Here is a 22,923-nt window from a genome sequence, read left to right as displayed (position 1 = left end):
GGAGAAGATCCAGAAGTTTGGATAACTTTTTGAAAAAAGCTCCATAAAGGGACCGACCTGCTGCAGGAACTCTAGCCGGCTTGCCTCAACCGCAACGTGGCCTGACTTGCAGGTTCATTCTAGTAAAGATAATCTCTGAAAAAGTGACTAAGTCCGAACGTAGAAAGTTGACCGGGACCTCTCAAAAAGTGTATCCGAATAGGGTTCCAAGGACGTCGGGTCAAGATTCAGGTTTGCCCCGGTCGATGGATTTTCATATCGAAAAAATGACTAAGTCTGAAGGTAAAAAATCTCCACCGAGGGCTCCCGTGACACATATCCGAGGAAGAGTTCCGGGAGGTCGGATTGGACTGGCGACTTGGTCCCACTGAAGAAAATCGTCAACAAAACAACTAAGTCCAAAGGTATACTTTTGACCGAGTCCTCCCACGTGCTGTAGCCAAGCAGGGCTCCATCGCGATCGTCCCTAAACTTTGACTTTGTCCTGTTGAAGGTGCGACCAGATTGGCGCTATTCATTTCTATGCGCTATAAAGCATTAATTCTTTAAAAACACATATCTCTGGTTCCCCGTATCCAATTTTAATCGTTTTGGTGTCATTTGAAAGATAAAAATATAATAAATTTTTATAAAGTGGTGTTGGATTTTTATTCTGTTTTGTGTTTTAATTATTTACTGTTTTATTTTTAAATACTTTACAAATTTGTCTCCTAAGTTAAGCCTTGTCGCTCATTGCCAAGCTAACAAGGGTTGAGGTAGGTTTAATTTATTGAGACCTGACTTGACCTAAGTGGAGGTTAGTGGCCTATTGCTAAGTGTAGGCACTTACCTGCCCTTACCAATAACCCATTTTCCAACATTGTGCAGCTCATCGTAACTGTCAAATTATTTTTTTATTTATGGAAGGTGAATGGTCGTGGTGTCTTAACATTTACCTTGAGTGAAATAGTCAACTTAATTTATTTGAGCCATATTGCGTGTAATTGCAACCTGTGCTTGTAAGTAAGTGAGAATTAATTCAACCCATTCGCCCATTTATGCTTTAGTTTGAGCTAATATATTGCTATAATGCTGGTTCGGACATACAAGGCCCCATTGACGTATTCTTATAAAAAATAACCTGTCAGGTGGTGTAAATCTTTAGTTTACATAATGAATAAGTGGATTTTAAGTTTCTTAAAAAAATACTAAAATGTTATATTTTTCCGAATTTCAATTTCTCGGCTGTTCCAAATTTTTTATCCAGGTTCATCAAGTGTTTTTTACCCATCAGTAGTAGTTTTCAGCAATCTCTTTATAGTCACACTTCCCGTGGTAGACTTACGGCTGGGACGTGTCAGTTAAAGATCTGTTTTATTTAGACAGAGTTATACATTTTCATTTTGTCATCCATGTGTATGTCAATTCACCACCCTGTCTTTCATTCAGGCACACAGTGATCCTCAAACTCTAATTTGTATGCCCATCTTCACACTTACTCGTCTTCTAAGTCTGTTCAACCCTCTATCCCACATTTTCATTTATTAAAACATTCATCCATACACCTTCACACTCATTCATTTATTTTTTGACTTATCTATGGGTACACACGTATCTATCGCCCTCGCACATTTATGTATTAACTTATCCATACAGTGTTTCATTGACATCGACACATTCATCATGGTTCTCATTGTCCTTTAGCACTGCAGACGGCATGAAAATATACGATGCTGTTTGACCTGGAGATGAAGTAGCCTTGTGTTTGATATGGGTGGTCTAAACACCTTAGCAAACTGATTAGGATGCACCGTCTCTTTTTTGCTCATGAAGAACACTTATCTTTTGATAGTAGTGGTTGTCATATGTTACTATTTAAAAGTGTGACTGAACTAATTAGGTATTTTGTGTTTGATGCTTGGGAAGGGCCTTAATTCCCTTAAGTCCTGTGAGCTCGCCGAAAGCAAGATACATCCTAATATAGATTTCAAGAGCTCCATAGGGGCAGGACCCCTAGGTCACATACAGAAGTGTGCTAATAGGCTGCACTGTTAGTACACACATGAAAAACACTTCTGTAATTTACTGCTACATGTTCTGCATCATATACTGGGCAGATTACAGGAAGGACGTTATGCATTTTGAAAGAAAGAAGTGTTTACAACTTGTAAGTGGAGCACACGGTTTGGTCAGGCTCAGATAATGCAGATTTAGGCATAGTAATGTAAATTAACTTTTTTGTTGGTTAAGGAGAAAGTTACGGTTAATGAATGTGTAAGTTTTCTTTCGGTTCTCCAAAAGTAGTTAAAACTTCTAAATGCAGATGTTGAACTTCGAAAGGCAATTTTAGGATTTTAATGTTATGGCTACGGGAAGGACCCACTGAACGGGAATTTCATTGAGAGGACTATGTACAATAGTAGAACATGATAACATAAAGATGTACTATTCAGTTGCCTTTGGACCTCTTTGTAATTCATTTGAGGACCAGTTGCTATCGTCCGTGAAGTCGAAATTAGCCTATAAATAGAAAACATCAAGAATGGCCTCCCTAGATATGTGGTGGGATAATATCATATCTATAACAGTCATGGGAAAGTATCAGTAATAGTTTACAGCATTCCTGATAAGCACATATTGCTAAAAATATGGATTTCTGTGGGGTGTGTATACACTTGACTGTGATTAATATGGCTGCCTGAAATATCACAGGGGTTTTGCAACTCATTGAAAGTCACAGTTAGGAGTGGGAGCAAAAGGGGCGGTCCCTCTTTTTTGAGATTCGCAATGTGATGTTTTGTGACCGTATTTGTTGTTGCAATTGCCATTGAACAAATACTGACATCTCAAAGGAGGTGATAACTGATTCACAAAGCTTTCCCTATTCAACATTCTTTCCCTTCGGAATTGCCATTGGGCGTGGGCTGAAGTAAGCAGTGGACCAGAGACCACTGCAGGTTCCCCTGATGTCTTCTCTAATAGGAAACATTTTTATTTTTAAAGCTGTACCTGTCCCCTTAACTAAAATGGGCTGCTTTTTTAAAAATAAAAGAAAAAGTTGTTTGCCCTTTGAGAATGCAGGCAGTGGTCTATTGCTCCTTGCAGGCTGTTAATTACGGAACATTGCATATAGTGGCTAACCCAATTATTATTCATTAACCAAGTCTTACTGTGACCACTTGTCACAGAATGTTTGGTGGCACAAGTTACTAGTACACTGGTTGCATTGCAAAATGAAAGACAAATCTCAAGAAGTTGGTGCACAGTCAACACCAAATATTTTTGGCCTGGCTTTCGTAAAAGTAATTCCTGTGATGCTATAGAAGTCCAAAACATAGATCTAAAAATACAATAACCTGGTACCAGTTATACCTATAAACGCACTTATAACAACTGCATCCTAGGGTTATGCGCACATTTGACTGTACTATAAAATAGTGGGCGAAAGCATCAGTTCTGATGGATACAACTACCTGTGGATTCCTCACCTCATGAATACTCCCATGGCGCCAGCATTCTACGGAAATCTTCTTACTAGTCTCTGCACGTCGACGAGGACGTCACTGTCTCGCACGCGACGCCGTCTGACGTCATACAGGCAATAAGAGGTCCTCGACGACGTGCGGACGTCAGTTCCCTTTTTTCCGTGCATTCGAAACGGTTATCTTCGAGGGAGCAACTGTTACTCTTGCGGTTACAGTGTATATCTTGCTGCGTACTCTTTCTCTGTGGAAATAATGTCGCAGAGAAAGTCTGGATTTAAGCCTTGTCGTGAGTGTGGAGGCAAGATGTCGGTGACGGATCCTCATTCCGATTGCCTTTGGTGTTTGAGCTCCGACCACGACGTCTCGACTTGTGATTCATGTCAGCACATGAATCCGAAGGCCCTTAAAGAACGTGAGGCGAAGCTGTTTATGGCCAAGTCAAAGGAGAAGCATCACAAGAAGTCTTCTCCAAAACATCGGCGTCATCGAGACTCCCGGCGCCGTAGAGAATCTCGGCGTCATTCAAGGGAGGCTCGTTCCAGGTCTCCGGATCGGCGCCGAAAGACATGGGAGGTCAGCCCCACGGTGACGCCGCATCCTTCGACGCCGTTGCCCTCTCCGGCGTCACCAACTTCGCCTGGACAGGCGTCGGTGATTGAGGTATTGGAGCCTCAAGTGTTTTCTCCGGCGCAGACGCCGAGGCCGGAGTCGGGGTCGCCTCCGAGACAGGCACCCCAGTACCCGGCTTTTCCCACCCCTGGAGCCGATAGTTCCGCATTCTTGAATGCGATGTATGCCATCTTTTTGCCTCCTGCATTCTGTTGGTCACGCATGCTCGCTGGCACATGAGGGCTCTTCAGTGGTGCCTCCGAAGGCAGTGGTCTCAACACAGAGGGGATCTAGAGGGTACTGTCAAGATCTCCAGAGATGCTGCTGTGGATTTGAAGTGGTGGATTGCAAGCAACAATCTTTCACAAGGAAAGCCGTTCCAGCAGTCGCCACCAGTGGCCACAGTCATAACGGATGCTTCCACTCTAGGGTGGGGAGCTCATCTGGGGGATCTGGAGATCAAAGGTCTTTGGTCTCCAGAGGAACAGATTTTTCACATCAATCTGTTAGAGTTACGGGCTGTACGTCTGGCTCTCAAGGCCTTCCTCCCTTCCCTTCGTGGTCAGTCGGTACAGGTCCTAACGGACAATACTACCACGATGTGGTACATAAACAAGCAGGGAGGAGTGGGGTCGTACCTTCTCTGCAGAGAAGCTCTTCGACTATGGTCCTGGGCAAAGGACCATCGGATTTGCTTGATAGCAAACCATCTGGCCGGAGTCTTGAACGTGCGTGCGGACAGTCTCAGTCGCCACTTCTCGGCAGACCACGAGTGGCGTCTCCATCCAGATCAAATCCGTTTAATCTTCCAGAAGTGGGGGTTTCCTCGGGTAGATCTGTTCGCCACTCGAGAGAACGCGCATTGTCCGTTGTTCTGCAGCCTTCAGGATCCAATGCAGGAAGCGTTGGGGGACGCGTTTCAAATGACCTGGTGCGGCCAGTTGCTTTACGCGTTTCCTCCCATACCCTTGATTCCTCGAGTATTGAGGAAGATTCGCCAAGACCGGGCTCTAGTAATCTTAATAGCTCCGGATTGGCCAAGGAGGGTGTGGTACTCCGACCTTCTCCAACTCTCAACGTGCCCGCCGCTCCGTCTCCCTTTCAGGGCAGACCTCCTCTCACAGTCGCAGGGGCAGGTTCTACACCCCAACCTCCAGAGTCTGCACCTACATGCCTGGAGATTGAACGGGGCAACCTGAGTTCCTTCTCTCTCCCGCCTGAGGTAGTGGATGTTATATTAGCGGCCAGGCGACACTCCACTAAATCTATCTACGCTAATAGGTGGTCTAAATTTGTTGCGTGGTGTGGAGAGAGGCAGATTGATCCTTTACATGCTCATCTATCGGACGTTTTGTCTTTTGCTCTATCTCTGGCGCAGAAAGGTTGTGCAGTGGCTACCATTAAAGGTTATTTATCGGCCTTGTCAGCCTTCATATGTCTTCCAGACCAACCATCTTTATTTAAATCCCCTATTGTTATCAGATTCTTGAAAGGTCTTCTAAATCAATATCCTCCAAAGCCATTCGTTATGCCGCAATGGGATTTGTCCTTAGTCCTGACTTTCCTTATGGGGTCCCCTTTTGAACCTATGCATTCTTGCCCCTTGAGGTATTTGGTTTTAAAAACAGTCTTCCTGATAGCTATAACATCAGCAAGGAGAGTGAGTGAGTTGCAGGCCTTATCAGTAAAACCCCCTTATACAACTTTTTATGGGGATAAGGTGGTGTTGAGGACCAAGGCTGCTTTCCTCCCGAAGGTTGTTTCACCCTTCCATTTGGCTCAGGCAATTACTTTGTCCACGTTCTATCCTCCGCCTCATCCTTCCAAAGAGGAAGAAAGACTGCACCGTCTGGACCCAAAGAGAGCGTTGAGCTTCTTTATCGATAGAACAAAGGATTTCAGGCTGGAGGATCAGCTGTTTATTGGATACGTGGGCAAGAGGAGAGGAAAGGCAGTCCACAAGAGAACACTATCCAGGTGGGTTGTTCTTTGCATTAAAATATGTTACTCTTTGGCAAAGAAGGATCCTCCTGAGGGCATTAGAGCTCATTCCACCAGAGCTAAGTCGGCCACTTCGGCCTTAGCCAGAGGTGTTCCTGTGGTCGACATCTGCAAGGCCGCAACTTGGTCGTCCCTTCACACTTTTGCAAAACATTACTGTTTAGATTCTGAGGTTAGAAGGGACGGCCATTTTGCACGGTCAGTGCTGCAGGATTTCTTGGTTTGACCATTTAGGCACCCACCGCCGGGCGTGGTACTGCTTTGGGACTCTATTCATGAGGTGAGGAATCCACAGGTAGTTGTATCCATCAGAAGAACGAGTTACTTACCTTCGGTAACGACTTTTCTGGTGGATACATTAGCTACCTGTGGATTCCTCACGGTCCCACCCGCCTCCCCGTTGCCTTTATGGTCTTGCCAAGTAATCCTTGAGTGTGCTCCTCTTGGTCTTTGAGGGTGCAATAGATGTATATATATATAATATATTTATATATATATGGGTATATGTGTATATATCTTTATGTATATACTTGGTGTGTGTATATATTTTAAAAGAGAGAGTTTTATATATATATATATATATATATATATGTACATAAAAAGATTTACAGTTATTCATACAATGTGGTGTATTTTTACAATATAATGGATGTTGCTTTGTTCTTTCATTGCATTGCCTGGTTGTTCTCATGCACGTAAAAAATGATTGGTACTGACGTCCGCACGTCGTCGAGGACCTCTTATTGCCTGTATGACGTCAGACGGCGTCGCGTGCGAGACAGTGACGTCCTCGTCGACGTGCAGAGACTAGTAAGAAGATTTCCGTAGAATGCTGGCGCCATGGGAGTATTCATGAGGTGAGGAATCCACAGGTAGCTAATGTATCCACCAGAAAAGTCGTTACCGAAGGTAAGTAACTCGTTCATTTGTGCCTTTGCTGCACAAAATGTATACTTCCTCATTTTGTTTTGGGGAATTTTTATTTACTTTCAAACAGCACTTGATGTATGTTTGTGGATTTACAAAACAATGTGTGTTTTCTATATGCTCAAAAATGACAGGTTTCTGCCAAAACAAATATCTGGTGTTTACGGCTAGGCTACCACAGCAATGGTGTTTTTCAGCACATCCTACATTTGGATTTTTTTCATTAGCCCTTGTATCTCAACGTAAATTAACTCAGCGTTTCTTGTGCTGAGGGGCCTTGCTGAGCTCTACAAAGCTTCTTTTTAATTTACCTCTGCAGCTGCTGCGGTTTTATGACATGGGGGAAAACTGATGACTTCTTTTTGAGGGCATTCCCACCCTTTCAGCGTGTCTAAACATATTCTAATATTTACTTTTATATTGCTTCACTTAACTAGACGGAACTGTATGCTAAAATGTTATCACCGGTGTCACATTGTTGAAAAAATAGTTATGCTGCTAGTACTTGTGGATAAGCAAGTACTCCAGGAAATACGGAGCATGGCAAAGGGTAAAGCAGGCTGTGCTTCGGTTACAAACACATCTCAAAATAGTGGCCACTGTTGGGTGGTGGTAGTGAGAGGGTGCAACATTGGAATTTTAGACCATAAAATCCATAAAATCCCTGTTTTATATATTCTCATGCATAGTGCAATCAACATCTGTAAACTGCTTACATAAGCAGTTTGCTTAATGTGCTGCTTCAAAGTGTGTGTGCTCTTCCGTAATTGTATGCTGTAAAATTAGTTTCACGCAATTGGTTTCTTTAACCTTCCAATATGTCCATTGCAGTTTGGCCACGAAATTGTACCAATGACAAGGAAATGTAATGTCATATGTGGGTTGCAGTGTTTATTTACATAACCCACATGCATGACAAAAATTATTTGGCTTCAGAGAATATCACTGTGTTGTGGTTGGAATGTGGTTTAAAAGCACTGCAGTTATACAAGGCACAGGAAAATACCCTTTCCATTTATGAAAAAAACGCTATTTTTATTTATTAGTTGATGTTTCTGTAAAGTACTCATTGTAAGTCTACATAGGGTAGGGTGTGGGATGCTTAATATATACAAATGTGGCATACTATACATTGGGAATAGTATGCCCTCACAGTGTACAATCACCCAAAAGATGTCATTACTTTGTAGGTAACCTGCATTTTCCAGAAAAAGGCAGAGATATGAATACAATCTCCTTTACACCTCCAAGCATCCTCTGAACTGGACATTTTCTTCAAAGTAGATTTTTGATACCCTTAGTAGAAAAGGTACTTTATGAAAGTGTACTTTGTGCTGCCTGCGAGAAAAACTGGTTCAGAACTGGTTACTGGTTTGGTTTAGCCCTACTTAGCAAGGATTTAGCCTTTTGGGAACGGGCAGAAACCATTGTTAGAACAAGGGACGGCTGTCTCATCTTGTTTTAGGGCTTCTGGAAAGCTTTGAAGTAAATCTAGAGAGTTTCCAGCCAACAGCACTTTAATGTTATCCCCATTAAGCTGGTGACCTTTCTTCCCTATCTATTTAGAAACAGCTAGGAAGTACATCGTAAGGCATTTCGCTGAGAAGCTGTGCTCCTTTGAAAGTGAAAAGGCTAATTGAGTGTCGTCAGCATAAGAAAATAGTGCAAAGCCGAGGGATTCCTCGAGGTCAGTCACAGGTTGAACATACATAATAGAGAGAGTCTGACTGAAGGACGAACCTTGTTGGACTCTTCACCCAGTCGTGAAGATCTCAGAAAAACTGGGTTTGTCCAAGAACTGAAAACTCCTTTTCCCCCAATCCTGAAACCATCTAAGTTGGATATTATGAGAGATAGTCAAAATCCTCCCTAAGACATAATATAGCCTTTATATCTCCATTGTTCTTCTAGGTAACATTTCTACCATTTTGCCATGAAATATAAAAAAAATACATATTACTGGTTCCCCATACCTGATTTTAACCATTGTGTGCCTTTATGCTTTTTGAATTTTCTCTATTTGTCCTTATTATTAGGGGGGAATTGTATTGTGTGGTTATCTGCACTTTAAAGCTGTTGGTACTGCTTGAACTTAACTCTTGTTTGTCTGGGCAACTCCCTGCTGCTTGTACCACAGCTACCAAGTTTCTCTTAGACCTGTGTTGTGACCTAACCTTGCTGTACTTATTAAGTTGATAAGTGGCCATCCTTCCCAAATGAGTAACCCATTTTCTGACACCACCCATTGCCAAATCCTGGAGTGTAAGGACAGGCAGTGACTTTCCCTCTGAGTCTGTTAGTAAGATGGCTTTTATCTGCCAGGAAGATGGGGACACAATGATTGTGCAGGGTGCATAGCCATCATCCGCTATGGTGGAGGAGTGTCTCCACCCTCACTCCTGCCAGCAGCAGCAGCTTATGATCGGTTTTTGGTAAAAGGGGGTGGGGCAGGGCTGAGGGGGAGTGCACAGCCCTCTCCCTCACTATGCATGTATGATTGGCCGGTGGTCTTGGGCCGGCCAAACACACATGTGCAGTAAGCTCTCTCCAGTTGGCCCGGCTGGAGAGAGCAGGCCCAGGCACCTAGTCTGCCTGGGAGCGCCCTGGCTGGGCGCTCTCAGCCAATCCTACCGATGCTCTGAGCAGCATCGGGATTGGCTGCAGGGCAGGCTGGGAGCTTGTGCCTGCAGGCTGTCTGCAGAGGAGGGGAGCTGCGCGGTGGTGACGGCGGCACAGATAAGTACTTCTTTTTTTTTTTATTAACTCCCAAAATCACCCTCCCCACCCCTGCCCACCCATGCACCGCCTGCCACTTTTTAGTACTGCGAGCCACTCCTGCTTTAAGCTCTGCATGCCTGACTCGTATGGTGGAACATTTGATATTCCTCAATCACAGTGCCTCACTGTTTGTATTAAATGGTGATGTCAGTTGTATGTGAGTGTGTTTTAAAATGTTTGCATCCCTAACTGAAAACAAAAGCTTACTTAAATAAACCAACCTTCCTTCTGGGTGGGAGGTTGAAGGAAAAGAATGAATAGCTTAGTGAGTCCCAAATACTGCTACCCCTGAAGTATCTTCTATGTGAAGGGAAGAGTTAAATTAACCAGTGATTTTACAGAATGTTAAACATAGTATTTGAAACATGATCAGCCCCTGCACACTACAGTACGCAGATGCTCTGGAACATAGGCAATCAAGCATTTTATCTATGTCCAGGCTTTTTTGTAGATTGGCCACTGGTGATACATTAGGAAATGAAGACATGTGGTGACCCTTTCCCTGTTGGGTTATCCAGTGTTCTTCACTACCTTCCGTTAGCCCTTCTATTGTGTTTTTTTCCCCACATTCTCAGCTCAGTGCAGATTAAAATAGTACATCTAAACAGCTACATCTAACATAATGATAGATGAACAATCTGGTAATCACCTAAATTATTATTTCAAAGGGATTAGGTATTTATTGCAAAGTTCCTTGTTTATTACTCACCACCTAATCAAAAATGTTAATCCTCCCTTGTGAAACAAAATGTATTATTTTCATTACATTTAAATCAGTATTATTTCTGAAAGTCATCTAGAATCCCTGCCCTAACTCTGAAAGCCTTGAGTTGAGCTATTGCTGCGCTATTAAGAAGACATGAAGTCATCATGTTACCTTTTCTCAACCCAAAGCGACACTATAGCATTTGGGACCTGCACTTGGTGGGGTGTAAGTTCTGTATTAACACCGTACTTAAGGGGTAAGTCCTATAGCGGTGACCCCTCGAGACTGAGGGTACCTCAGCCCATCAACAGGCCTCATTGCACCTCATCTAATTCCAGAGGGATGTGCAAGTATCAGGGGCATTCTAAATTTGCTGCTATGACAGCTTTGCACACACCTACATTGCCAAGCAGGAACGTTTGTCCTCTACGATAAAGACTTTCAAAGACTGAGGGCTGCCCAGCTGACTGGCATCTCACCCCAAGTATTTTATTATTATTTTTGTCTCTCTGCAAGTTCCTGGTGCACACATCAGCAGATCAAGCTGCTGTAATCCAAAGATTTGAGAGTGGCCCACGACTGAGTCATGACCTCCAGCTTTTCTTGGTCCGCATAGTATACTCTGCTGCTTTACCATATCTGATAGAGACTTCCAGTTGCAGATTCCTTACCTTAGAATTTCCCTCAGGCGTCAGACTGGATCCAAAGATTTTTCTTCAAGCAGTACCCCTGCGTGTGCCGTTAGGTGGCGTTGGTTGTATATTGTCCCCCGTGTGCTGACGTCAGTTCTTATCTTTCCACGCCAGCCTACGTGCAGATCCAGATAAGAGCAATCCCTGTCATTTTTTGACTAACTATGCATTTTTTCGAATTTGTTTTTGACTAGTTTTGGTTTGCGTCGAGGGATGTCTGGTAAAACCAGTTTCAAGCCATGCGACTCCTGTCACCGTATATTGCCGGTGACGGATCCGCACCTCGTGTGCCTCTGGTGTTTGGAGCGCGACCACAACCCAAAGTCGTGCTCCGAGTATAGGGCCATGAATCCTAAAGCTTTGAGAGAGCAGTCCCTGAAGCTCATGGCGGTCTGACACTCGACTCCACATTGTTCCCGATCCCATTCGAGAGGACTGTCAGGAGACCGTTGGCGGAGTCACCACCATCTATCTTCGTCCAAGTCATCTGGACATTCAGGTAAGAAGAAGCAGTTGAAGAAGGAGAAACGTTCTTAGACTTCGCCCCTTCGCTCGCACAACATGACTTTGGAAGAGCGTCAACGCTCTAGGCCTCCGTCTATGGGAGCAGGTGCTACCCCTGCCGAACTTAAAGTTCTATGAGGCCATGCGCCTCATATTTGGGCAGCCCATCCCACCCTCAGTGCCATCATGCCCAGTGGAGTCGGTGAGGGCCCCTTTGGGTTCCAAGTCGGCGACTTCGGTCCCGACTCTGGAGGGCACCTCAGGATCCGCTTCCAGATCCTTCCGGACACCAGTCGTGCCAACGCGACCTTCCCCCGGTGTCAGGTCAGACACTGATGCTCCCTGCGCCGATTGGGCCCACAGTCGACGTCGACCCTATACTTATCCCTGATGACCCAGAGCCAGAAAGACATCGCTAGACACCAATTCCGTTTTCCATGAGCTCTGCTGTGCCCAGGGTTGATCCTGAACCCTATTGCCATGGGTATGGATACGGGAATAGTGTAGAGGGGTCGCTGGACCCTTTAGAAGAACAGCTTGACCCTGATATGGACTGGGACCAGGATTTGGGTGATGACAGTGGGTTGGACACCTCCCCTGACACTGGCATGTTTTCTCCCCATACCATGGCTACGGAGGAGGGAGTATCATATTCTATAGTGGTGAGAAGGGCTGCTGAGGTTTTGAACCTCAAGCTTCCTTATGTGGAGGTCAGGCCTAACCTCCTGACCAAAGCGCTTCAGCATGGGGCCTCCAACTCGGAACCCTTTCTGCCCTTCAAAGAAGCACTTACGGACTCCCTACTGGGGACCTGGTCCAAACCCAGCACAGGGGCTCATGTGAATAGGACGGTTGCCCGCTGCCAGTGGCCTGCGCCGAATGACCCAAATTTCCTTACCTAACACCCTACGCCCGAGAGCTGGACAGGGCTGCCTCAAGTTCCGGAAGAGGCCCGGAACATTCTCTCCCAAGCCATAACAGATGGGAGAGATGCAGCCAAGTTAATGATATGTTGTGGACTAGATACGACCGACTCACTGGGCTGATCGGTTGCATTGATGGTGGCATTGAGACGCCACGCCTGGTTGAGGATGTCTGGCTTTTCGCGGGATGTCCAGCAATCTTTGATGGACATGCCCTTTGACGGCACTCGTCTCTTCGGAGAGAACGCAGACTCAGAGCTGGGCTGGGGCCCTTGGCCTCGCAGCCGCTCCTCAGTCCGCCTTTCGCTCTGCCTTCTTAAGGCTACCAAACCAACCTTCTCTTTTCAAATCTCCCATTGTTGGGAGGTTTCTTAAAGGCCTCAGTCATATATTTCCTCCTGTCCTGTTCATCATACCCCAGTGGGATTTGAACTTGGTCCTCACATAGCTCATGTGTGTCCCTTTTGAGCCACTCCACAACTGTCCTCTACAGTTCTTGACCCTTAAAACAGCTTTTTTGATTGCCATCACCTCTGCTTGCAGAGTGAGTGAGCTTCAGGCTCTTTCTTCAAAGCCATCATTCCTAGCAGTGCATCCTGACAAAGTGGTGCTTCGTACCAGGGGTTCCTTTCATCCCAAAGTGGTAATACCTTTTCACGTAGGCCAATCTATCACCTTGCCTACTTTCTACGCACGCCCACATCCCTCTCATGAGGAGGAGAGACTCAACCATCTGGATCCAAAAAGAGCTTTGGCATTCAACCTAGATCATACCAAAGATTTCCGGGTGGACGATCAACTCTTCGTGGTTTATGTGGGTGCGAAGAAAAGGAAGGCGGTGCAGAAGAGGACCATCTCGCTATGGGTAGTCCTCTGCATCAAGATGTGCTATGCTTTGGCGAAAAAGCAACCCCCTGAGGGTTTGTGCAATCATTCGACCAGAGCAACTGCGAATACCACAGCGTTAGCACGTGGAGTTCCAGTCCTGGATATCTGCCAGACCGCAACGTGGGCATCCTCACATACATTCACCAAGCATTATTGCCTAGACAGTCAGGTCTGCAGAGACGGCCATTTTGGCTGTTCAGTCCTGCAGGACTTTTTGGTGTGATCTTAGTTTGCAGCCCACCACCGGGGATGGTATTGCTCGGTATCTATTCTAAGGTATTGTAAGGTAAGGAATCTGCAACTAGAAGTCACATTCTAGTTGAAGATTCATTACCGACCTGCCCATCCTCCCCGCACTGCAAACTGGTTTCTAGGGACAGGTACTTCCCTTTAAGGGCCCTAGTTTTGGCGGACCATTCTCAGTGTTATTCATGGCTCCGCGCTACTCGCGTTGAAAGTCTTCAAAAGAAACTGATGTCAGCTCACCAGGGTGACACCTATATACCACTGTAAAGTCATCATGGTGACCATGTCACCAACGATGCCCATGTGAGTCTACTGACACCACCTAATGGCGCGCAGGGGTACTGCTTGAAGAAAAATCTCCAGATCCCTTCCGATGCATGGGGGAAATTCTAAGGTAAGGAATCTGCAAATAGAATATGTCTCTACAAGATATATTGTTACCAAAGGTAAGTTACTTGTACATTATGCCACATTGGAAAGGTGCCGCCACCTGCCTGATAGATGGCTGTCCTATTGTGCTATTGTGTGCTCTTCATCTTGCCGTACTGAGGCCAACCAAGTTTCATATTTGAGGTGCATGCTAACCAAGTGTACTTTGATTTGTCCTCTTACCTGGTCCAAGTTCACCATAGGTTTGGTAGCAGCAGACCTATCAACTTTAGTAAAAATCTCAGTGTGAGAGGGAGCAGGGCCTGGCAAGGGGGTGGAAGTTCCATGAACTTCCTGAGAGGCACTTTTGGCCCCACCCAGGACCCAAGCTCCCTCCTCTAGTCCTCTTTTCCTGTGGTGTTTACACAACCATTGATGGGCATTGGCAGTTGAAAACTGCTTACAGTGGTTTTCTGCTTGTTTTCCCTGCCACCGTGTGATATTGGTTCCTCACCGGGTGACTGTGTGATGGGAGTGGATATCGTGTGTCACACAGTGGCACTGTGTGAGTTGGCAGGTCTGTAGCAGTACCCCTGAAATCCTGCCTCAAATTGAAACAAATGAATTAGGGGGTGATGCGACAAGTGTCTACCTCCGTACATGCATTCAGTCCACATATTGTGGAGGAATTGCTACTGCGGGTGTGAGGTCCATGTCCTATATACAAGTGATCAATGACTGGTTGTATGGCCTTCAGAGAGAACCGATGTACACGCTGGAGCGGTGGGTGTTGGGCGACTCTTCTTTGCTCAGTTACCTCAACAGCAACAAGACAGGTTCGCTGCCCCCAGCAACTCAAGCAGTTATAGATACCTGAAGACAGTCCCTGCGGCAGATGGGGTGGATTGAGTGGTGGGGGAAACTGATATACTGGACTCCTTTGTGGCACAACACCACCCCTACATCAGGTAGCCCTTTTAAAGGGTTCCAGAAGTGGAACTGTATAAACATATACATGCTTGACGATGTCATGCACGGCATGATTCTTACATTTTTCAGGAGATACAAGCTGAATCATTTATGCAATTTTATCAATAGTTACAGATTCTGCCACTCTCTTTCTCCATATATCAAAGACCTGAAGGAACTACCAGAATTTAGCCCTCTAGAAGGTAAACTCCTTCCTGATAGAATATATGGGTGTCCACAAGATTACAGAAATATAGCAATCCTTGATCACACACAGCTCCACAACTTTGCTGATGCTAAGGCAGTCGTGGGTAGAAGATATAGACACCCTAGATGATGACAATTGGATGGAGATTTTGGGGGCCTGTCATGCAGATGCGACACCTGCCCGCCTCAGATTGATACAATTTAAATATCTCCACAGAGCATACTTTACACAACACCATCTATGTTGTAAGGACGTGATAGCCTCCCCAATCTGCTTACGCTGCAGCGAAGAAGAGACTTTCCTCTACATAATATGGAGCTTCTCTGTGCTGACGAACTATTGGGGGGGGGTATGATGACTTGCCTCAGGGAGGTTCTCTCCTGGGTTATTCCGCTAGATCCCAAGGTGATCCTACTTCATAGCACGGAGGGCATTAGTGGAAACCTCTATAAAAGACAGCTGCTATTCCTGGGACTCACACTAGCAAAAAGAGATATTGCCAAAATGTGGAAGGCAACGCCCCCCTTTTGCTTGGTGTTTGGAAGAAGGGTTTGACCACTGTATGGGCCTCGAGGTAGCTGTCTACCAAGCTAGAGGCTGCCCCGGGAACACCCCAAGGTGTGGCAGCGCTGGGACGATTATAGGGGCATAATTCTGGCACCTGTTTGTACCCCAACCTCCCTGCTAAACACTGAGATATGGGAATACCAATCAACAATACAGTGGCCAACCTTGCTAGAATGAAACGTATGCCGTATTACGGGCACCCCGGTGATGCGAGTTTCGGGGAAGGGGGTGTAAAATCACCTGTGCTTTTTTATTATGTTATTGTTTTTCTAGTTGATGTAGGGGGTCTAATTGCGAACCTCCTCTCTGTGTTCGGAGGACAGCCTGACCTTTCGTTAATACAAAAACACAATAAAACGTGTTCTTAAAATCGAAACAGATGAAAAAAACAGGAGTACCAGGGGTACAGTGTCCTTTTGTGGCACTTTCCAAGGGGGGGAGGGTTACCCCTTGGCTTTTTAGGGTGTGGAAGTTTGGAAACGGGATGCCTTTTGTAAGGGAAGCAAACATCTCATAGAGTAAGAGCTAGGGCGAGAAATTGGATTGGGAAATAATGAACAAATTAACGATGTTAAGGAGACGGATATGTTGTGATTCCCCCCATCTTGTATTTTTTCACCAGTCCTGAAACTTTCTCCTGGAAAGCAATTTGGCTGTGATCACAATAAATAATGTGAGGTTTGGGTCATGCTGTAAAATACCCGCTCTTGGAAACCAATGTTTTGAAAACCCGAGGTGACCATTGCTTTCGAAAGGCAATAAATGGCTTACCTTAAACATGAAACTTGTTTAAGCTTACGTAATTGTATCCAATTTCACATGTCACAAACATAGTCTAATATCCTTTTGTTTTTTGTATCTTCTTGAGGTCGCAAAATTATTTTCCCCTTATTAGTAGTAACAAAACTGTGGTTACTTTAGTATATCACAGGCCATTTAATATTTGTGGTCAGTGAATCAAACAGCACAGCTTAGCCCCAATCAGCTCGGAAAATTGACCTTCGTTGCACTGGTCAGTCGTGATTTACAGCCTAATGCAAATGAAATACGTTATCGCAGACAAGTATAGTTTGGGCTGTTTTGCAGTTTATGAGCTCTGCCTCTGTTTTGAAGCCTGTTCTTGCTTTTTAGGATAGAAAGTAATGAAGCTCAAGGTGTTACATTTAGCTGCAGCGTAACTCTTCTGGATGCCTCGGGAATTAAATGAACGTGTTTTTTCTATGTAAATAGATGGCATACTTGGGGATGAACAATATTGAATCTCAGCAAATGCTTATTTTTGATGAAGAAAAAGTGCATTTTTTTGTTTTACTTGCTTAAAACGCTTCATGTTATGTATAACTTTACAGAATTTCAACGTGTGAGCATGACTGTTACAGCCTCATTAAGTGGTGAGTTTATCTTTCACAGTAGTGGTAAATGTTAATTTTGCAGCATCAGCAGCTCGTCAGAGTATCTTGTGCAGTGTCCATGTGGGGTGTTGTTTACCAGTGACAGCGCGACGTGATGTTTATCTATATTTCATTATCGGTGGAAGAGGAAACAGTTACTGTAGTATCGCGCTAGGCATTGATGTAGAAGCTGCTCTGTCCATCTGGGAACACAGGTGCATGTGCATGCGGGACTGATGGCCGTGGTTGTGGGGGAGAAGGACTTGGTGTTCTCTGTTAAGAGCCTGCGTCATCTCTAAATTTGGCGACCCGCATGTTGTCGTTTATGGCAAGCACTTGCTTGCCCCTATGTTCTGCATGCAACGTGATGGGATTGGTTTAAAAACCCATATGCCTAACCCATGTGATGACTTACCCTTTTAAACAAAGCGTAAATTTACCTTTTGTCAGTTGCGGAAGCTTGTTCATACCTATTATTCACTGTCTATCATCGTGTTTGAGCCTCAAGATACATACATCTGCCCTTCATCAGTATCAAAGATAAAAAACACACCACTGCCGACCTGTTTCAGCTACTGGTTAAATCCTGTGGACAAAAGTTGCAAACCGGTCTAGTCTAACGTAGAACCAATTATTTGAGAAAATCTGTCATCATGGCTATTTCTGTTACTAATCTGTTCTTTTAAATGAGCATGTACAGAACGTGCAGTAATAAACCTCGTTGGCCTGCACATATTGCTATTTGGGACAGTCATTGACTGTCCCAGGACCTACCTTAGCGACAGTCAGCACTATGGTATGGTGATGATAACTCAGCACAATGAAGAAAATACTTGGCAGTTAAATACTGTTTTCAAATATTCTGTGGCGCCATTCTTCATACCTCTTAACGCATTAAACGTTTGTTTTCTTTCACAGGTACTCTTCCCCCTCTGGTTTCTGTTCTTCTCTGGATAGCTGTGGCAGTCTGCACAGCCATGCTCTTCTTGTTTCCAAAGCCTTTTGGCATTCGTCCTTTTTTGGTATCTGTAATGCTTAGATCAATATACACAATTGGCCTGGGGCCTACACTGATCCTTCTTGGTGCTGCAAACGTAAGTACTAACGTAGTAATTTCATGTGATGTGTATAGAAACATAATGATCTTTGTAACTGAATTGAATATAATAACAATAATACTTTGTGATAATTAAGCATAATTGATCTCAACTTAGAGCATGGACAGTGGTCAATGCCCCTTTCTGTCCGTGCTGCTAATTACCCACATTGTGGTTATGGGCTGTAGCCATACCCATTACCACATGCATCACATACAAAAGGTCAACTATCCCGGTCTGCTTTCTGTTTCTCCTACACTCATTCATCAGACGTACAACATAGGCATGCATCAATAGCTGGTGAATGCATTAAGCACTCATAATATCTAATCCAATAAAACCTATCCATAGAGGGTTCTAATCTATATTTGCCACTGGTTTGACGTGACCTCCAGGATATCATCACTTCATTTTATTTCAGGATAGGTCTAGTTAATATAAAAAATAATGGTAAACAATGTAGCTGCTTATATAAGCAGCAACAAAGCAGATGCAAACAAGCACTCAAGGCACAATATATAAACCTAAGGACATTATAACAGTAGAATGTTTGTTGCATAAATAACTGGCAATATTCTGCATTAATTTACATAGCATTTTAAATATTAGGTTCCGAGTGTCAAGATATTGACACAAGAGGTCGAACATCTGGGTGGTTTAAATCAAGCCGGAGGGTCGTTACTGGAATAGGTGCACCTTCCTTTCAACTTTTGTGGTATATGGAAACACAGCTGTGTGTTCCAAAATATGTATTTCATTGAAAAAAGTGTGGGTGATACAGGCTACTGAGATGTAACTACAGTAATACAAACTAGTGATGCTGAAGGTTGGGGTTTAATAACCATTAACCTATAATTATGTACATAAGTTCATATGTTATGTCTGTAAGAATCATTCAAACAGTGCTCTAGTTGCACACTTAGGAAGCCAGTTGATAAAAAAAAATTGTGCATTTGTACTCTGTTATGGAATTTAATATGATATGGAAAAGTATAAAAATTAAAGAGGGTTGGACTTTTTGTTTCACTAGACTATCTCAATAGATTATGAGTAGGTACACTTATACTATTAAGTCCCATGTTTAGTTTCTAGTGCTCTGTTATGTTCTGGCTCATTAGTTACTATTACAACCGGTTTTCCACTGTTTCCTCCTAGCAGTTACCTACTTGTGTCTCCCTTTTTGTGGTGAGTATTTTATTGTTAAAGGATCACTTCACTTGCAGCCTAAAAATGTATGAATTTACTCTGTTACATTGTTCACAGTGCAGCCTGATGCTTCATTCTTCTTCTTTATGAATGGGTCTCACAAAGCACCATTAGCATGAATGTCACATTCTAAATGTGCTAAAATGTGACTTGTAGTCAACTGTTTCTAATATATTTTTGCAACACATATCTAACAGCTTTTTTGATGTATGTGGTTAACTTTGCACTAGATATTCTATTTGTATCCTTCATGTTCGCAAACATGCTCTCTTTTTTGTGTGAAACAGCTACTCACCAAGGATTTAAGTGAGTATCCGTTACATTTGTGACAAAGTATTCTGTCCGCCAAGATCTAAATAAGCCCTTTAGTCCATCCCAGTACTCTTGGGCCATAGTTGTAGCCCATATATTATTCTCCTTTAGATCGGCATGCCTTAACAAAAGAGGGCAGAATAACAGGTGCAGGGATTAATGATAGGCTATACTCTGTGCCTCCTACACATTGTTCAAGGTCAAAAGTCATACCCTGCAGTTACTGAGAGCAGGAGTACTAGGAGCACAGCATTGCCTATAGATGTGGCAAGACGTGGCATATATCTGCAAGGTGTGAAGGCCTGTGGGCATGTTCTGTGAGTCCTGAAAGCACAAGTGTGGTGAAATGGCTGAAACTCCTGCTGAGTGACTGCAGGATGTGGCTTGTTGCTAACCCTGCATACAGTGCAGGTATGAATACTGCGGCAGAGCAGGTGATATCTGTAACAAGATACCTTGGCTGCTATTAGAATGATAGCATGAATATGTTACATTATATATCTGGAGAACATCTCTTGACTGTGATGAAACAGCAGTCTTTGTTCTTTGCTGGGTGCAAGGCATTTCCTTCCCCCCCTCTAAAAACCGTCCAGATTCCTCTGAATCTTTGTGTAGCCACGTGTACAGGGAATTTCAAGAAGCCTTTCAAATTTCCAGTAGAGCAACTGTAACAAGATTATTTCAAAGGGAACACCTTGATTAGAGTCAGTAAAGATCTTCTACAATTAACAACAGAGCCACAATTATCTGTTTGATGCCATGGTATTCAAATATGAAGGATATTTGGCTATACTCTTTTACCCAAACCTTTTTTTGGCCTTCAATACTGCAAACATTGTTTTTCTAGACGAATATTGTGAAAGTATCTTGACCAGTTGTTATCAGTGGATACAACTAGTCACAACCCTCCCACAAAGTCATGTTGTTTGTAGTACACTGTACTCCCTTCACAAATATTTACACCAAACCCTCTTTTGCACAGATTCAAACTCGTGATTTTTTTCTTACACTTACATGAAAGTAATAACAAAATAATTGGTATTTGCAGGCCACTAGAGAATGGCTATCTAAACATTCTTTAAGCTCTGTGGAGTTGGTAGACACCTGCTGGTGCTATTGTTTAAATGACCTAGCCAGAGTATGAACTAAAAACATTTTTGTTCACAAGACAATACAGTTACATAGTATAGCATTTTACATTGCTATTTGACAAGAACTTCAAGCCCCCAAAATCAGGTGGCCAATACATTAAATTCCTCTCTGTTCTTATTTAGAAAATCCTCCTATTAATTTTCTAGTACTAGCCAGTAAGCTGATAGTGGGCAAGTTCATCATTAGCAATTTAGAAGCTAGTATTCCCAGGTCCTACTCATCTATAATTAATCAAACTGTTTATTAGCCTATCATGTCGGCTCAGAACACAGCTTTCTGCTCGGTGGAAAAAATAACTTGCTGAAGTCAAGTGTCCTACCAGGTGTAGTCTTCCTTATTACTAGTAAAAACATTCACACAACTGAAACTCCACTTTTAAATGCACAAGTGCCTCTTTGTGTCTCTCCCAAACCTTTTATGAGCTGTCCTCGTCATTCTAAACGTGAATAATGGTCTCAAAGGATGATTTCTTCTCTGATAGATTCAGTGCTGGTTCAGAGTGCTTAAGCCATAAGGATTTACTACTTTCTAAAAGCATTTGGACAAACAGTCTGATGCTCAAATCTTCTAATTTCAACATTGCTGTGTAGAGACCTAATACCATCTCCTGGAATGAAACGTTTAGACGCAATAACATAAGAAGATTTTCTCTATAAGCTACCAGGTAAGATTCCTAATTGACTATGTCTGCTCAATTATCCTACTCTGAAGTAATAAGATAAGGATATCATATATCCTCTTTCCCTCCTAGACCATTACTTAATCTACAGGCCTCCTATGCTGCTTTGAAACTGGTCAGTTCAACATATGTTGAATTACAGCACTAAAATCATAGCATCAAGTCAGCTTATGGAAAAAAAAATCTAAGTTCAAATTCTCAATGACTCTATAGTTACAAATATGATACTTAACTAACACTTTTGAGGAAAAATATCCAGTGTGTGTGTATATATATAAATATATACACACGGGGGCGTGGCCAAGATGGCAACCGGAGCGGCAGCCTAAACTGCAGCTCCGATCCCTGGCCCAAATAATTATCCTGCACAGAGCGGCCCTGGCTCCCCCCCCGGGGAGGTCAGACGCCGCTTGAAAAGCCGCCGGGGGGCCGCGCATGGACCCGAAGCTGCGAAGCTGGAACTGCGGCAGCATTGGTTGATCGTCGTAGGTTCGCCCAACCGGGGCCCGCTCCCGTTTCGGGACCTGCGTGCTTGGTGGGCGCTGTATCGGATGCATGCTGGCCCGGAGCGTATGCCCGAGCCGGCTGGAGCTGTAAAATAAAGGGACCGCTGTCCCTGCTGGAGGTGCGGACCCGGGGAGCAGTGTTTTGAGGGGCGGTGCCGGCCGAGCCCTTCCCGCGGCGACGCCTCCCATCCTTGACCGGGCCCTGCTGGAGCAGGCTGGCCGGAGCTGTTTACGGAGGTGGGCGCCTGCAGCGATCATCCGCGGCGCAGCTCCCTCCTAATGCCGCTGGAGCGGCATTGAATATTGCTGGTGAGACTGCTGACTCCACCGGGGGCTAAGCGCAGACCTGGGGAGGCCCAGGGAGAGTTGTCTTGTGAGGCGGCGCCGGTCGGGGTTTTCCTGCGGTGGCGCCGTCTCTCTTTTTTACTGGACTTTTAAGGTGCGAGCTCGCGGGGAGCAACTGCCAACGCCATTGAGCTGCACACAATACACTGCTGGGTGGCCTCACAGGCCGAGGCCGCCATTTTGGAGAGCTGCCTGCTATCAGTCTGCAGCCACCAGGCCCTGGAGGGCTAACCCCATCGACAAGAGGGCTCGAACTGCGATGGTTCTCTTCCCCCCCCCCTTTTTCCCCCTTTTTTTTTTTTCTTTTTCTTCTGCATCTCACCTCAGGAAGAGCAACCCAGCAGGAGCACACCCTTCTCTTCTCCTGCATTGAAACTCGCCCCA

At 44.3% G+C, this 22,923-nt stretch overlaps 1 protein-coding gene across 5 annotated transcripts in view; it reads left to right on the top strand.

The window, feature by feature from the left end:
* The window catches only part of ITPR2 (inositol 1,4,5-trisphosphate receptor type 2), a 1,367,642-nt gene that overhangs the window by 1,161,434 nt on the left and 183,285 nt on the right, over positions 1-22,923 (top strand). For 4 of the 5 annotated variants that reach the window (XM_069228605.1, XM_069228604.1, XM_069228601.1 and 1 more), the window contains 2 exons: positions 17,201-17,242; positions 18,161-18,336. In XM_069228605.1, coding sequence (XP_069084706.1) covers positions 17,201-17,242; positions 18,161-18,336 — 218 coding nt within the window. The remainder of the gene's footprint in view (positions 1-17,200; positions 17,243-18,160; positions 18,337-22,923) is intronic. The other variant, XM_069228603.1, reaches the window with a different exon arrangement.

Source organism: Pleurodeles waltl, chromosome 4_1, assembly GCF_031143425.1.
Source record: "Pleurodeles waltl isolate 20211129_DDA chromosome 4_1, aPleWal1.hap1.20221129, whole genome shotgun sequence".
Classification (NCBI taxonomy): Eukaryota; Metazoa; Chordata; class Amphibia; order Caudata; family Salamandridae; genus Pleurodeles; species Pleurodeles waltl.
This window is presented reverse-complemented; position numbering and strand designations above follow the sequence as displayed.